Source organism: Guillardia theta (genome assembly GCF_000315625.1).
Source record: "Guillardia theta CCMP2712 unplaced genomic scaffold GUITHscaffold_148, whole genome shotgun sequence".
In the NCBI taxonomy this organism is placed as follows: Eukaryota; class Cryptophyceae; order Pyrenomonadales; family Geminigeraceae; genus Guillardia; species Guillardia theta.
The window spans coordinates 109,644-122,721 of record NW_005434526.1 but is presented as its reverse complement, the minus strand read 5'-3'; the positions used below and the strand labels follow the sequence as shown (position 1 = coordinate 122,721).

General features: G+C 53.5%; 4 protein-coding genes across 4 annotated transcripts; 1 reads left to right on the top strand and 3 right to left on the bottom strand.

The window, feature by feature from the left end:
* Positions 1-150: 150 nt before the first annotated feature.
* On the bottom strand, positions 151-1,239 carry GUITHDRAFT_119507 (hypothetical protein; the record flags this gene model as incomplete). Its single annotated transcript, XM_005821264.1, has 4 exons — positions 151-231; positions 277-309; positions 419-672; positions 1,074-1,239. The coding sequence occupies 4 exons, from the start codon at positions 1,237-1,239 to the stop codon at positions 151-153; spliced, it is 534 nt and encodes a 177-aa protein (XP_005821321.1).
* An 883-nt stretch (positions 1,240-2,122) lies between these two features.
* On the bottom strand, positions 2,123-2,572 carry GUITHDRAFT_119506 (hypothetical protein; the record flags this gene model as incomplete). Its single annotated transcript, XM_005821263.1, has 1 exon — positions 2,123-2,572. One exon carries the CDS (start codon positions 2,570-2,572, stop codon positions 2,123-2,125), a length of 450 nt encoding a protein of 149 aa, XP_005821320.1.
* A 2,333-nt stretch (positions 2,573-4,905) lies between these two features.
* Positions 4,906-7,586, bottom strand: GUITHDRAFT_155782 (hypothetical protein). Its single transcript, XM_005821262.1, has 12 exons — positions 7,509-7,586; positions 6,651-6,750; positions 6,517-6,603; positions 6,415-6,470; positions 6,267-6,371; positions 6,118-6,219; positions 5,978-6,066; positions 5,819-5,931; positions 5,607-5,690; positions 5,496-5,561; positions 5,162-5,240; positions 4,906-5,116 (listed from the first exon to the last, which is right to left on the bottom strand). The coding sequence occupies exons 1-12, from the start codon at positions 7,553-7,555 to the stop codon at positions 5,055-5,057; spliced, it is 990 nt and encodes a 329-aa protein (XP_005821319.1). The 5' UTR covers positions 7,556-7,586; the 3' UTR covers positions 4,906-5,054.
* Positions 7,587-8,818: 1,232 nt separating this feature from the next.
* GUITHDRAFT_119504 (hypothetical protein) lies at positions 8,819-10,633 on the top strand (the record flags this gene model as incomplete). Its single annotated transcript, XM_005821261.1, has 8 exons — positions 8,819-9,185; positions 9,235-9,299; positions 9,533-9,601; positions 9,646-9,725; positions 9,771-9,842; positions 9,894-10,044; positions 10,098-10,174; positions 10,573-10,633. 8 exons carry the CDS (start codon positions 8,819-8,821, stop codon positions 10,631-10,633), a joined length of 942 nt encoding a protein of 313 aa, XP_005821318.1.
* Positions 10,634-13,078: the final 2,445 nt, after the last annotated feature.

Sequence of the window (13,078 nt, the reverse complement as noted above, 5' to 3'; positions counted from 1 at the left end):
AAGGGGAGAGGAAGGGTGGGTTGAAGGGCCGCAGGACTTACTCGTCTAGCTAGTCGAAGTTCGCCGAGTCGGAGGAGGAGAGCAAACTCTTGTTCCTTGTCCCCACTCTCTCTTGCTGCTTGAAGCGCCTGCATACCATCCAGTCATGCATCAATACTCCCTCCTCCTGTTGACCTTCTTCGTCTTGGCTCCTGCTCCAGCTGTGACCGAGCTTCTCTTCTTCATCACTTTCTGAGAGCAACGCGTCATCTCATGCCACCCTCACACGTTGCGTACAAAAGCTGCAAGATCCTTCAAAGGACCTGGAATCTGAAAGCAAAGTCACTGTTGAGATGGGAGGGAGGGCAGGGAGGGAGAGGGACAGGAGGGAGACTGAAAGGGGAGTAATGAGAGAAGGCTCAAAGCTGGGTGCCCTCACCATATCGTCTGGAAGGTCTTCAGCAGATTCAGACTTGTCATCTTTGCCTCCATTCAACTTCTTCATCATTCGGATTCGTTCCTCCTTCTTCCTCATCAGAAACTTCTCTCGCTTTCTCACTGATCCTCCCCTTCTGAGGGCTGAGCATTTCCTCCGCTTCCCTGAAACTCCTCCATTCAGCCGCATGGTAAGAGATATCATCCCGTTCGGCGGCTGATTGGCATCGACGACCTCGGCATAACCATGACTCTGCTCTGAGAAGGAGGGAGCCAGTGGACCAGATGAGCAGGTTACTGAGCATATCAGACAACACCAAAGAACGAAGGTTCCATTCTTGACACTCATGATGACTAAGATGGCCTTCTTGCAGGTTGATCGATAGTTAGAGCCATTTCTCATTCTATTCTCTCATCCCCTGTGTATGCTGGCCCTGCGAACAAGAGTGAAAAGACATGTCAATGCAGGGCAATCTTGGATCTTTTGCTCTCTGATATCACTGTCCGCCTACAGCTCATCGGCTACCGCATTGTGCTATCGGTTTCCCTCCCCTTCCTCTTCACTGCCATTCTGACGCATCTCTTCTTCCATCCTTCCATCTTGTATCCTCCTTCTTCTTCTCTCCCCTCTGCTCCTGCTGCTGCTCCTCCTGCTCAACCCTGCTGCTGCTGCTGCTGCTCCTGCTGCTGCTGCTGCTGCTGCTGCTGCTGCTCCTGCTGCTGCTGCTCCTGCTGCTCCTGCTGCTCCTGCTGCTCCTGCTGCTCCTGCTGCTCCTGCTGCTCCTGCTCCTGCTCCTGCTTCTCCAGACCTCCTCCCCATGTCATCCTCTTGCTCTGCCCCGCAGCTTGCAAAAGATCCGCCTCATGGATTACAAGTCCTGGGTACCCCACCCCTTGCTTGAAAGAAAACTTAGCGGTAGTAGGGTATTTTCATAATGAAATGGATTAAATGAGTAGGGTGGGGTAGGTAGGAGGGGAGGGTACAAGAAGACGTCCAACAAGAACTTCCTCCTCCATGGACTGGCATCGACAAACTTCGGCAGTCAGTGAGAATGGCGACTGAAACATCTTGGAAGCAGCCGCATCGGACCTTGTTTGATATCTCCTGCTTGTTTGCTGATCCTCTCCATGTGTTGGTTTCATAGCTCAAAATCCCTGAGACTTACACATGTGGGTTGATTGCTCTACCACAAGACCGTATTCCTTGAGTGTACATCCTCGAGCATAGTGACCGCTGAAAATTCATTCTTGAAACTTTCTTGCGTCATTTCCCTTATATCATCTGAATCATTATGAAATTCTACCTTGTTGCAACAACACAAATGTAGATCGAAGCATATACCGCCAGGATCCTCGTTGTCAAGCTACCAAACAATCTTTCAGGGAAAAGCAGCGACAACGAAAATCATTAATCAGTGTGGTGTTTGATTTCTGCAATCGTTCTGAAAGAAGAGTGGCGAACAATCAAAATCACAAATTTACACTTCCTTCTATTTATTGCCTTCTTTCTATACACAACAATCTTGCATACATTGGCACACAAGAAGCACTGACGACTACTGAAACAAGTTAATTACAATCACGCTATCATTAGTTCAAGATTACAAAGCAGAGAGAGAGAGAGAGCTGGGCTCGACTTTCACCGCAGGCAGGAGGGAGGTGACTGCCGGCAACTTCTGTACACGCAAATGGCGCTCAGACCTCACGACTATTTCTTGACGACATGGGCGAAGGCCTCTTGGAAGAGATCCTCATCGTACCAGACGCGCTTCGGCATCTTGATCTCGATCGGGTCGAGCTCGAGGGAGGCAGACGGGTCCGCAAGGCAGTCTGGGTCATCGTAGAGCGCCTCCCCGGTGCAGCATGCTGCAAAGGAGATCTCGGATCCTGTGACCTTGCTCTTAAGCAGCTTTCCCTGCTCGGAATCGCACGTAAACTTGATTCGGTTTCTAGAATATGGCCACTTTTGCATGCCGATCCGGCGGCAGGCATTCTTCAATGCCGTTAGGGAGATCCCCAAAAAGTCTGCTGCCTCCGTCTGCCGAAAGCAGAACAGCTTGGTGATCTGTTCTTCATCCAGAGACAGCGGCTCGCGGCTGCACTTTTCTTCTCCTCTTCTCCTTCGTGGATAGATCTCAGTCTTCTTGGCAGACAGCATTTCGTTAGCTTGGAGGATTGTCGGAGTTGCAAGGAGAGTCCTGTCAGTCTGATGAAGTTCAGAGATGCCCGGAAGCAAGAGGGAGCGGAGATGGGATTGGGCAGACCAGGATCTTGGGGGAAGCAGGTGAGAACAAGGGACTAGCAGAGGAAGGAGGGAAGGAGGAGGAGGAACAGCTAAGCCGTGTCGAGGATGCGATGAGTCTGTGGGATGGGGCAGGAACGAGAGGACTCCTTAAATTGAGAGGGGCGGATAGGAGCCCCTTCCCTTTTGACTGGGTGGGGTATTGCAAAAAGGTGGTAGGGGTAACTCATCACCCCCTCATTGCTCATCGTTTTATACTAATTTGTACGGGTGTGTGTATCAGTCAAACAGAGGTATGGGGTACTTGGGAAATGGGGGTACGGTAAAGATCATGGGGTCGCTCTACCCCCTTTTTTTCCTTGGAAAATTGTAGGCAAAAACCTCGTCGGCACAGCACCGGTAGGGTACCCAGGTAAAACGAAAGTGCCGGTCAATTTGTAAGTATTTAGGACATTATTTAAGGGGTGGGTAGAGGAAATAACCTGAATCATGGTAGGGTAGTGGTCTGGCAGTAGGAAAGAGGGGGCAACGGAGGATAAGGGCGGTAGGACTTGAAGGGGTGGGGTAGTTGGACGGAAAAGAGAGGGTGGAGTTTAAGAGGGTACTTTGAGGTTCTCGGAGGGGTAAAGATCATGAATCGACCGTCAAAAGCCGGGTACGAACAACTGTGAAGGAGGGGTGATAACAGAGTTTCAAGAGATGGTAGGGGTGGGGTGGAGGGGTCTTCTTCAAGGGGTAAAGCACATCGAAAGGAGGCGGGATAAATAGTCTGCCCCCCGAACAGGGGGTGGGGTATTGCTACCCCTGGATTACAATTCGATTTCATGTATTGGTTACTAGCTACGTCAGAGGGTGGGGTGGTTACGAGGACTCCCGTCACGGATAGGGTGGGGTAATGCTCAAGAAGTCCGATTAATAGATAACTAGTAAAGTGAGCACAAGGGGGTGGGGTCCATATCGAAGGGGTAGGGTAATGAACTTCCCGGGTGGTTGGTTGAGTGAGCATTGGGAATGAGGTGCCGGGGGTCCTTTTCCAGGTCAACGGACGGTACAATGGCACAGGCAGATCAGTGATGGTCAAAGTAGGGGTACTATTCCGAAGGAGATACTCGAAGGGGCTGGGGGTGGTTATCCGGTAGGGGTGGTAAAATTTCTTTTTTGCACATTCACAGTCATTCGTTTCAAAACAGCTGTAGGACTCGTCTGGGGTGATCTTCAGAGAGGGTGCAGACCACCGGTGTTGTTGTATATGACAGTATTGGGCAAGAGGAGGGGTCCACAAGGGTTGAGGTATCGTTGGGGCCCCCGATAGGGTGGGGTGTCGCTAGGTTTAACTGAAAGGTGAGTAGAGAGGCGTTAGAGGTGTATCTCCAGGGCCCAGTCGGAGCGAAAAGATTCTTTTTGAGAACCGAAGAGAACCTAGCAATGCCCGAAAGTGCATCGATTCATGTCCAAGGTCGCATCCAAATGTCAGCAGCCGAAACCGAACCACTGGTTTCAAACAGAAGCAAAAGAGTGCGATCACGGATGCCAGGGTATTCCAGAAGCAGGTCACTACCGGTACTAGGAGCTGGAAAGAGGGGTAGCCGTCCCAGTGACGGTGGGTCCGAGGGGTGGGGGTGAAGTTGGGCGTCCTGAGGGGTCACGGTGGACCCCACGGGACCGCACACCGTTCCGAAAAGTAGCGCCTGGGCGGCGCTAAGGCTGGAGGTCTGTCAGTGTCATCTTCCGTTCAACTCAGTGGTAAAGTGGCGCCAGTGTGACTGCCACCGGCGCCCAGTGCCGCAGCCTACGGTCAAGAAGGCTGTAAATCGAGGGATGGAGAAGCTAACTAGTAAGCGGTTGAAAGTCAAACTCCGTCAGTGAGTAGTACTAGCAAGTTACTCCGAGTATTGACTCTAGTGAAAAGTCTCCGGCGTTGACGGTTGAACTTGATCACTGTCACTGTTGAGGAAGAGGCGTTCAAGGAGTGACTCACTGAGCCACCGGGAGCCGACCGTACCAGGCTGAGTCACCGCCGAGCCGCAGTAGTAAACTCAGTGAAACGAGCCTGCCAGGAGTCAAACTCTGACTACGGTGATCAGGCCGCCGCGCTGACCCGGCCGCGGCCCGGGGCGGCCCGGGGCGGCCCGGGGCGGCCGCGGGAGTCCAGTCACTGCCGGGTACTACCGTACGATACTACCGTAGTACCGTCGCCGGGGAGGATCGGAAGGGCCCCGCGGGATCGTGCTGACTCAGTAACAGTGAGCCGCGAAGTTACTCCGATTCATTGCAGCTGTGTGAAAGTAGCAACGGTACAGCCCCAACCTCCTCACAAGCCTTGAAGGACGTGGTCCGAGTTGATGCAGCAACAAGCTCTCCTTCCTACCAGCCCGAGGTGAAGGACTCGAACGCAAGCTCACATCAAATCGAGAGGAGTTCGGTTCCCGGAGAAGTCGAGAGGCGTTCTGTTCCCTCCCTCTGCCCACTGTTTCAGCCGAGGCGCGTCTAGCAAGGTTTCATCACCTCGGAACTTGATGGGGGACGAGGGTCGGTCCATGTCCTTGCAGAAAGCATAGTAGTTGAAAGCTCCGTTCCTCTCGTACTGACAGCAAGCAAGTCAAGCAAACGTATGCATCCTCTCCCCTCTTCCCTCTCCCGCTCTCCCGCTCTCCTTCCTTTCGACTCCCTGCTACTATCTCCTCCTCCTCCCAGCTACTCAGCCTTCTTCTCCCCTACCTCCCCACCTCCACTACCTCCACCTTTTATCTCTCATCTCCCTTCCCTGTTTTCCTTCTCCCCCCCCTCCGTCTCCGCCTCCTCCTCCTCCTCCTCCTCCTCCTCCACCGACTACTACTACCTTCGAGTAGATCAGGTTCATATCGTCCTCAGTCAATCCCAGGTCTCCGGCCAGGCGCACCATCCCCTGAGCCAACGCTCAGAGCAGCAGGAGCGCGAGCACTCTCATCACCCTCATGTACTGTGAGCGGGAGATGCAGCCAGGCAGGTTGCACAGGAACTGAGTGTGCTTGCTTGTCTTCTTCATCCAGCCAACCTAAGGTCTCACGTCAAGCGCTCCACCACCAACACTACCACCATTCGCCGCCAACTCCTCCTCCTCCTCCTCCTCCTCCTCCTCCTCCTCCTCCTCCTCCTCCTCCTCCTCCTCCTCCTCCTCCTCACGGTGCCTCCATTAAGGTGCGGATCATAATCGCCCAGGAGCTCTCGAGCAGACACGCGGGTGCTTGTGATCTTGTGCTTAAGCTTTCTCTTGAGGTACTTGCAGCGCAGCTCACCTGCTCCCCGTCAGTCATGCGGCAGGGAGCGCAACAGCCGTCTCACCCTCAGGCGTGAGGGGCTGGATGGCGTATGGAGAGTCGAGCGACATGTCAGGGTTGAAGGCGTCGAGCTCCTCCTTGAGCCTCTGGTACCTGCCCGTCTCACCCGTCAGCTCAGGAGCGGAGACGCTGACGGCAGCTTACACGTTGTTCATCTGAACCCTAGTGTCGTTGGTGGGCTGCAGGATTTCACAGAAGACAGCATAGTTGAACGTCTGATCTTTGAACTGCTGCGGCCTGTCTTCGCTGCCCGACATCCGTTGGTTCTCCTCCTCGAGCAAGAGGACTCAAACCTGAAGAACCTGACGACAAGCCCCTTCTCTCCTCGCGACATGTCTTGAAAGCATCGGCAGCCGTCGAGGCCGCGAAGCATGTCATGGGTAGAGATGTACCCTCGCCTGCTCGCCGTCAGACCCACACGCCCTCCCGCTCCCTTCCTACTTGGTCGAATCATAATCGCGGAAAAACTCCATAAGGAAAACACTGGAGTTGGACAGCTGGGGCTAGGTCAAACCCGCCTGCGCATCACAAGCATCCTTGTACCCGCTGCCGCATATAGGTCATGATGTGAACGACGTCGTACTCGGGGTCCTCCAAGTGCCAGCCATGCTTCCTCCGGCTCTGCTCATCCTGCAAACACGCGCGTGAGCCTCGACGAGACGACAAGGATAGGATTCCTGAATGGTCAGCTTGTCTGCGATGTTGCAGAATGCTATCGACTCAGCTTTCCTCCTCACAGTAGCTGAGTGCGGCCTAGCCCAGTTCTCATCTAGGAAGCTGCGAGGGCTCTAGTTAGACGTGCAGCAAAGGGAGAGGAGAGAGAGAGCAGGAGAAGAGCGAGGTGAGCTGGAGATGATGATGATGATGAGATGGGGAACAGGAGATGAACTATGATCCACAGACGAACGATCAAATCAGACAATGTTCGGGCAAGCAGAATCAGGTGAAGTTGAGGGAAGGAAAAGAACTGAGTAATGGAACAAGAGAATTCGAGTGAGATTCCATAAGAGATGTTCCGAAGAGGATAACGAATGGAAACCAGCAGGATCAGGAGGTTCAGGTGCGTCCAAGGATACAGGGCAGTGTAGCGTGAACAGAAGGAGAGGCAGGATAGTAGGATCGGCAGAAAGAGCAACTCAGTAGTGAAGGATCATCAAATGAATGGCAGGAGGAACAAGAACGGCACAATGAGCTTATGAAGGAGAAGGAGAAGGGAGTAAGAGTAGGAGAATGATCCGAGGGTCGAGAGCATGAGCAGGAGATGGAGAAGAAGCAAGGAGCGGTCAGGAAGCAGGAAGCAGGGAGCAGGGAGCAGGGAGCAGGGAGCAGGGAGCAGGGAGCAGGGAGCAGGGAGCAGGGAGCAGGGAGCAGGGAGCAGGGAGCAGGGAGCAGGGAGCAGGGAGCAGGGAGCAGGGAGCAGGGAGCAGGGAGCAGGGAGCAGGGAGCAGGGAGCAGGGAGCAGGGAGCAGGGAGCAGGGAGCAGGGAGCAGGGAGCAGGGAGCAGGGAGCAGGGAGCAGGGAGGAAGGGGAGGAACCTCTTGTGCAGCTCGTCGTTGTCCTGCCTCTCCTGCTCCTCCGTCATTATCTCCGGGACAATCATCTTCCTCCCTGCCATGGCGGCCCTAATATAGCTTTTCCGTGAATGGTTCTCGTTATTTATATGATTACAGCGGCCTTCTCAAAGCTTCAAAATTTTACTATTAAATTAATTTAATTTCTACTGTTTATGAATATATCAATATTCTGATTTCAACTCACTGAGGAAAGATACCCCACAGCTCAAAATTAAACGAAGGAAGCGTTATCAACCGTCGCTCAGCGAAGTTAATCACCTTATGAGCCTCCAAAGAGTCACTTGTTAGCCCGGCTACTAACTTGCCTTAGTAACTACTGAGTAGTAAGCGGCCCCGGCCCGGGAGTCCCCGGCGCGGCGAGTCACGCTGACCATCACTGTCTCCCCGGGTCACGGTCGCCTGGCGGCGGCCGCCACCGTCACGGTGATGGACCGTACGGTCTGGCACTGGGGCCAGCCGCAGTGAGTCGGGGGCCCGGGCCGAGGCCAGTTCAACAAACCCGGTCCGAGCAGTGACTCGGCGGCACTGGCACTGGCGGCTTCGAGACCGTACAATGATCCGCCGCTCCCGGCAACAACGTGAATGTCAGAGACGCCGCGGCCACCCCGGCGGCCCACTCACGGTCTGCCCTGGTGACTTTTTTTATCGGATGATCTCAAAACTGGTTGTAAGTTGACAGTACCCCCTAGAGGTGGGGTAATGAGGTTCAAAGGGAGGGGTTCTTACGTTATGGAATGGGAGGGTAGCCAGGCATCAAGTTGAAGATATTGGGGGGTAGGGGTAGAGGGAGTTGTACGCAGATGCTGTTGACCGCAGTAGTGAGTGAGGAAGAGAGTGAGGAGGATCGAAAGCAAGACGAGGAGGAAGACACTGTGAAAGTCGGAGGTAGTTTAGGGTTCGGGGATGAGGTCAGTGATGTACAAGTTCATTGCTCTCAATCATGGATCGTCAGGGAGGAGACGACACACTATCACATTCATGTAGACAGGTAGGAGTAGATGCAAGGCTGTTCAAACAGGCAAAGTTGAGAAAGAAGGAAGATGAATCGAGGAATTGAACTCAGCAAGCAGCAAATGTCAGAGGACTCCGCCTGGCGGTGCTTTGGATCATGGGGGTTCGGCCGTATCAAGATCGGGAGACGAATTGACCTTGTTTGCTGCTGCCCTTCATCGCTCTAATGCGATACGTCGTTCCTAACTTCGATGCTTCTCAGGATGAAGAGGACACATCAAAGATTCCAGCTCGGTCCAAGTGGGTGGTAGCACTGAAGGATGTTCAAGTTGGGGAAGTTGAAGGCTGAAGGTAGACCAGATACAGCATACCTCAATGTTGCGATCAAAGACCTGCGGGTCAAGCACTCACAAGCTCTGGGGACGCAGAGGCCGCAGAACGAGAACGTTCCGGGGCATGCGGAGTGGAAGAAGAAGGTATCTAGCAAGGACAAGCTAAAGATGCTGGAGAAGGCGAAGGAGGCAGAGCTCAAGTCGATAGGGAGGGGGCTGGCAAGACCAAGTCGCTCTATCAGTCTCATCCCCATCCTCCGATTCCCTTCCAACCAACTTGAAGACTTCGTCAACAGCAAGGGGTCCAAGACCGAGCGGGCGCTCCGTCCGGATTTCCGCAGCCTTCAGACGACAGGTTCTTGTTTGCTGGCAGAGCCGTGCAGCTCCCTTACCCGACCCTCCAGTCTTCGACACTCTCCTCGATGTTGCTGACATCTCCAACATCTCGGAAACTCTCAACATGACTGCGGTAACTCTCCTAGTCCCCGTCCTCCATCCCCTCCTTCTCCTCCTCCTTCTCCTCCTCCTTCTCCTCCTCCTCCTCCTCCTCCTCCTGCTGCTGCTGCTGCTCCTCCTCCTCCTCCTCCTCCTCCTCCTTTTCCTCCTCCTTCTCCTCCTCTACTACCCGATCGCTTCCTCACCCCTCCCACCTCTCCCCTCCTCTCTCCTCTTTCTCGCAAGCTTGTATTTGATCTCGTACAGCCTGCTCTCGGAGCGTTGGCAAGCAAGAAGGGAAATAGGATCGTTCTAACAGAAGCAGGATCTGTGGAGGTCGGACATGCCAGTCTGCTTCGGCGATAGTAAAGTTGCTGCAGATTTTGATGAAGCTGCTGGAAGTTGGACCACCAGCGTCGAGACTGGACGCCTGGATGGCGCTCGATGATCTTCTGAGATGGTGAGGGCTGACGGGATGAAAGATCGTTTGACTCGAGTTGAGCAGCAACGACGCGAAGAAGAAGCTCTTTGCTCAGCCTGGCGTCTTGCTCAAGCTCCGGTCGTGTTCGAGCAGCCGGTCAGTCAACCTGTTGGCTGTTGCAGGATGCAGGTTGATGGTCGTGGCTAGGAACCACAGGGTCAGGCGCATCGGAGCAAGCATCCTCCGCAACCTCGTTTCTGACCGAGTCTGCTGTGCGTCCACGAGGAGCAGCGGCGCTGACGGGTGGGGTGTACAGGCTCTTTCAGTCCAGGAGAAGACGAGCGAGGACATGGTTCAGGTACCTCAGCTGCGGCTCCTCCTCCTGCTCCTCTGGTTCATTCTCACTCGCAGACGCTGTGCTCTTTCGTCACGTGCGGGGAGGACGAGGCCTCGGTCTCAGCTGGGAACGCTCTGTTTCGCATCGCAAAGTACTCTACGGAAGAGAAGACTTTATGGCCTCCTGCCTCTCTTCGTCTCCTCGGCAAGTCAAGAGTGGAGGAGGAGAGGAGAGGAGGGAGAAAGAGAAGAAGAAACAGCAGGGGCAAGCGGTAGAAGCAGAGGCAGGGGATGGAGGATGAAGGTTAGGGAGGAGGAGGGGGAAAGGGGGCTGGAGGAGGAGGTGGAAGGAGGGGGGTAAAAGAAGGGAATGGGGAGTGAGTAGGAAGACCGGGAGGAGCATGTCACATGTTTCGAGCAGGAGAAGCTGTCTCTTGTGCCCATGCTACTCATTCTACGTCGTTCTCCTCTGTCGACTTGAGTTTTCTATCTAACAGGTGTCAACGTCTGCTGTGCTCTGGTTTCCTTCCGTTCTGACATGTGATTGCAGATGTGCTGGTCGAAGAGAATGTGCTCATGTGAGGATACAACGACTGATGCAAACATGCTAGGACGGGTTGATGTTGACGACTGAGTTGTCATATTTCTTCATATGATGTGCGATGGATTGTTTGCTTCATGATTGCCCGTTGGTTGAGTTTGCATTTCACCTGAATGATATCAACTTTGACTTGTTGTGTTCCCTGTGGTTAATGTCGAACTTCCTAATCCGTTCCCACTCCCGTTCAGGCGCTGGTGACCATAACGAGCTACAAGAAGAGTCGTGTAATGATGAGCGAAGGCAGCGAGCAGAGTGACTTGTTGATGTTCTTCTCACTTTCTACTACTGTAGACACTCAGTTTGTCGAGTTTGCTCTCAAGGCGCTGCTGGAACATGCGAAAGAAGTTGCAGCGGGTACCTGGTGCAACCATTTGCTGCAGGTGAGATGCTGGAGTTGACGAGGAGGACGAGGATGGAGAGGAGGAGAGGGACCAGGACAAGGACGAGAGGGAGTAGACAGGGAGGGTAGCAGAAGCAGGTGGAGGGAGAGTGGTGGGGAGTGAGGAGAACGAGGATCTGGAGGAGAATGGGAGGGGACCTCAGAAGAGAAGCATCGGTAGGAGAGGGAAGATCATATCTGGAAGAGGACGAGGACGAGGACGAGGACGAGGACGAGGACGAGGACGAGGACGAGAGGATTGGTTTTTGATTTCGCGAGTTTGCAGGCGAGTGAAGTGGATGAGTATCTGTTGAAGGCAATCGCGCAGCTGTTGACAGCATGCAGGTTAACAGATTGACTTTCACATTTTTCTTTACCTCGGGACCTTTCTTTTTGAATGTTATCTTTGTTGTCAACATCTTCTTCTTCTCCATCATCATCATGCATCATCATCATCATCATCATCTCCATCTCCATCTCCATCATCTCCATCATCATCAACATCATCATCATATTTGACATCATCATCATCATCATCATCATCATCATCATCATCATCTCCATCTCCATCTCCATCATCATCATCTCCATCATCATCATCATCAACATCATCATCATATTTGACATCATCATCATCATCATTATCCTCACTCCTCTCCCTCCCTCCTCCTCCCTCTCCTCCTTCCCCTCTCTCCCCTACATCTCAATTCTGCTCTCCTTCCTGCAGTGGCTCTGTGCTAGCGAACCTCGACAACCAGGAGGGAAACGACCTGCTCAGGTTCAGTCGCTTGCTCGAGTCCTGCAGTGACGAGCAGGAGCAGGCTCCTGGACGAGAGCATGTCGCGGGTCAGCGAAATTATGAAGGTGAGAGGAGGGAGGAGCCGCTGGCTCTGACGCGAACTGGGCCGTAGGATGTCATGCCATCGCAGAGATTGTTGGTTGCGATCCACGGTAAGTGGGAAGCAGGGAAAGAGAGAGGAGAGAGGAGAGAGCGAGGAGGGAGGAGGGAGGGAGGAGGGAAGGAGAGACGGAGAGACGGAGAGACAGAGGGAGGGGCTGGGAGGAGAAGACGAGAAGAGGAGGATGGGAGAGTGAGGACGAGGAGGAGGAAGGGAAGGGATGGAGAGACGGAGGATGGAGGAGCGGCCGGGGTGTATGGGAGAGAATCAGAAAACAGAAACGGAGGAATTGGAGCAGGAGCAGGAGCAGGAGCAGGAGCAGGAGCAGGAGCAGGAGCAGGAGCAGGAGCAGGAGCAGGAGCAGGAGCAGGAGCAGGAGCTCAAACTAAATCTTTCCAAGATGCGGACGAAATGATTCTTCCTCAAGAAGCTGAACTGCAGCTGAACTTCTCGCTCATCATATCGCGCCTCTCCCTCTGCACTAGAAGCGCTCGCCACACCTTCTTGCGCAACTCCATTCTATCTGTGAGAGCTAACACGATATCATTGTAACCGTGATCTTTATCTTCACATTCCATCAGCAGCAACAACAACAACAACAGATCCTCCTGCTCCTGCTCCTGCTCCTGCTCCTGCTCCTGCTCCTCCCCTCCTCCTGCCCCCCGTCTTGCTCCTCGTCTCACACCTTTTCCTTTTTCTCCAACTGAATGCTTCATGTTTTGACAGCTGTTGGTTGACCTCTGCTTGTGTAAGGAAGCACGAACAGCACAGGTGAGATCTTGCCCTTGAACCTGCAGCGACTGGTAACATACTGACATGTTCCCATCCTCTCGATCCAACAATCTTCCCCCCAAGAACGCTGCAAGGTAAAACAGTGACAACAGATATGAAACCTGACGACGATGTTGTTATCAGCGCAATCTTTTACATTGCGCATGAGGACGGGGCATTGAAATATTTCCTCAACCTTCCTCTTGCCGGCTCTTCGCAAGATTCCACCCTGAGAAGACGCTCGTCATTCTTGGCAGCAACAGATCAGCTGGCCATGACCACGAGGATGAAAGGGATGCCAATAGCCATGGAAGCCGAACCCTCCCCCGTTCCCTTCCTTCAAAGGGGAAGGAAATCCCTTTGGAAAAAGGTTCAAATCTCAAAGGGAAACATAAAAAACCCCCGA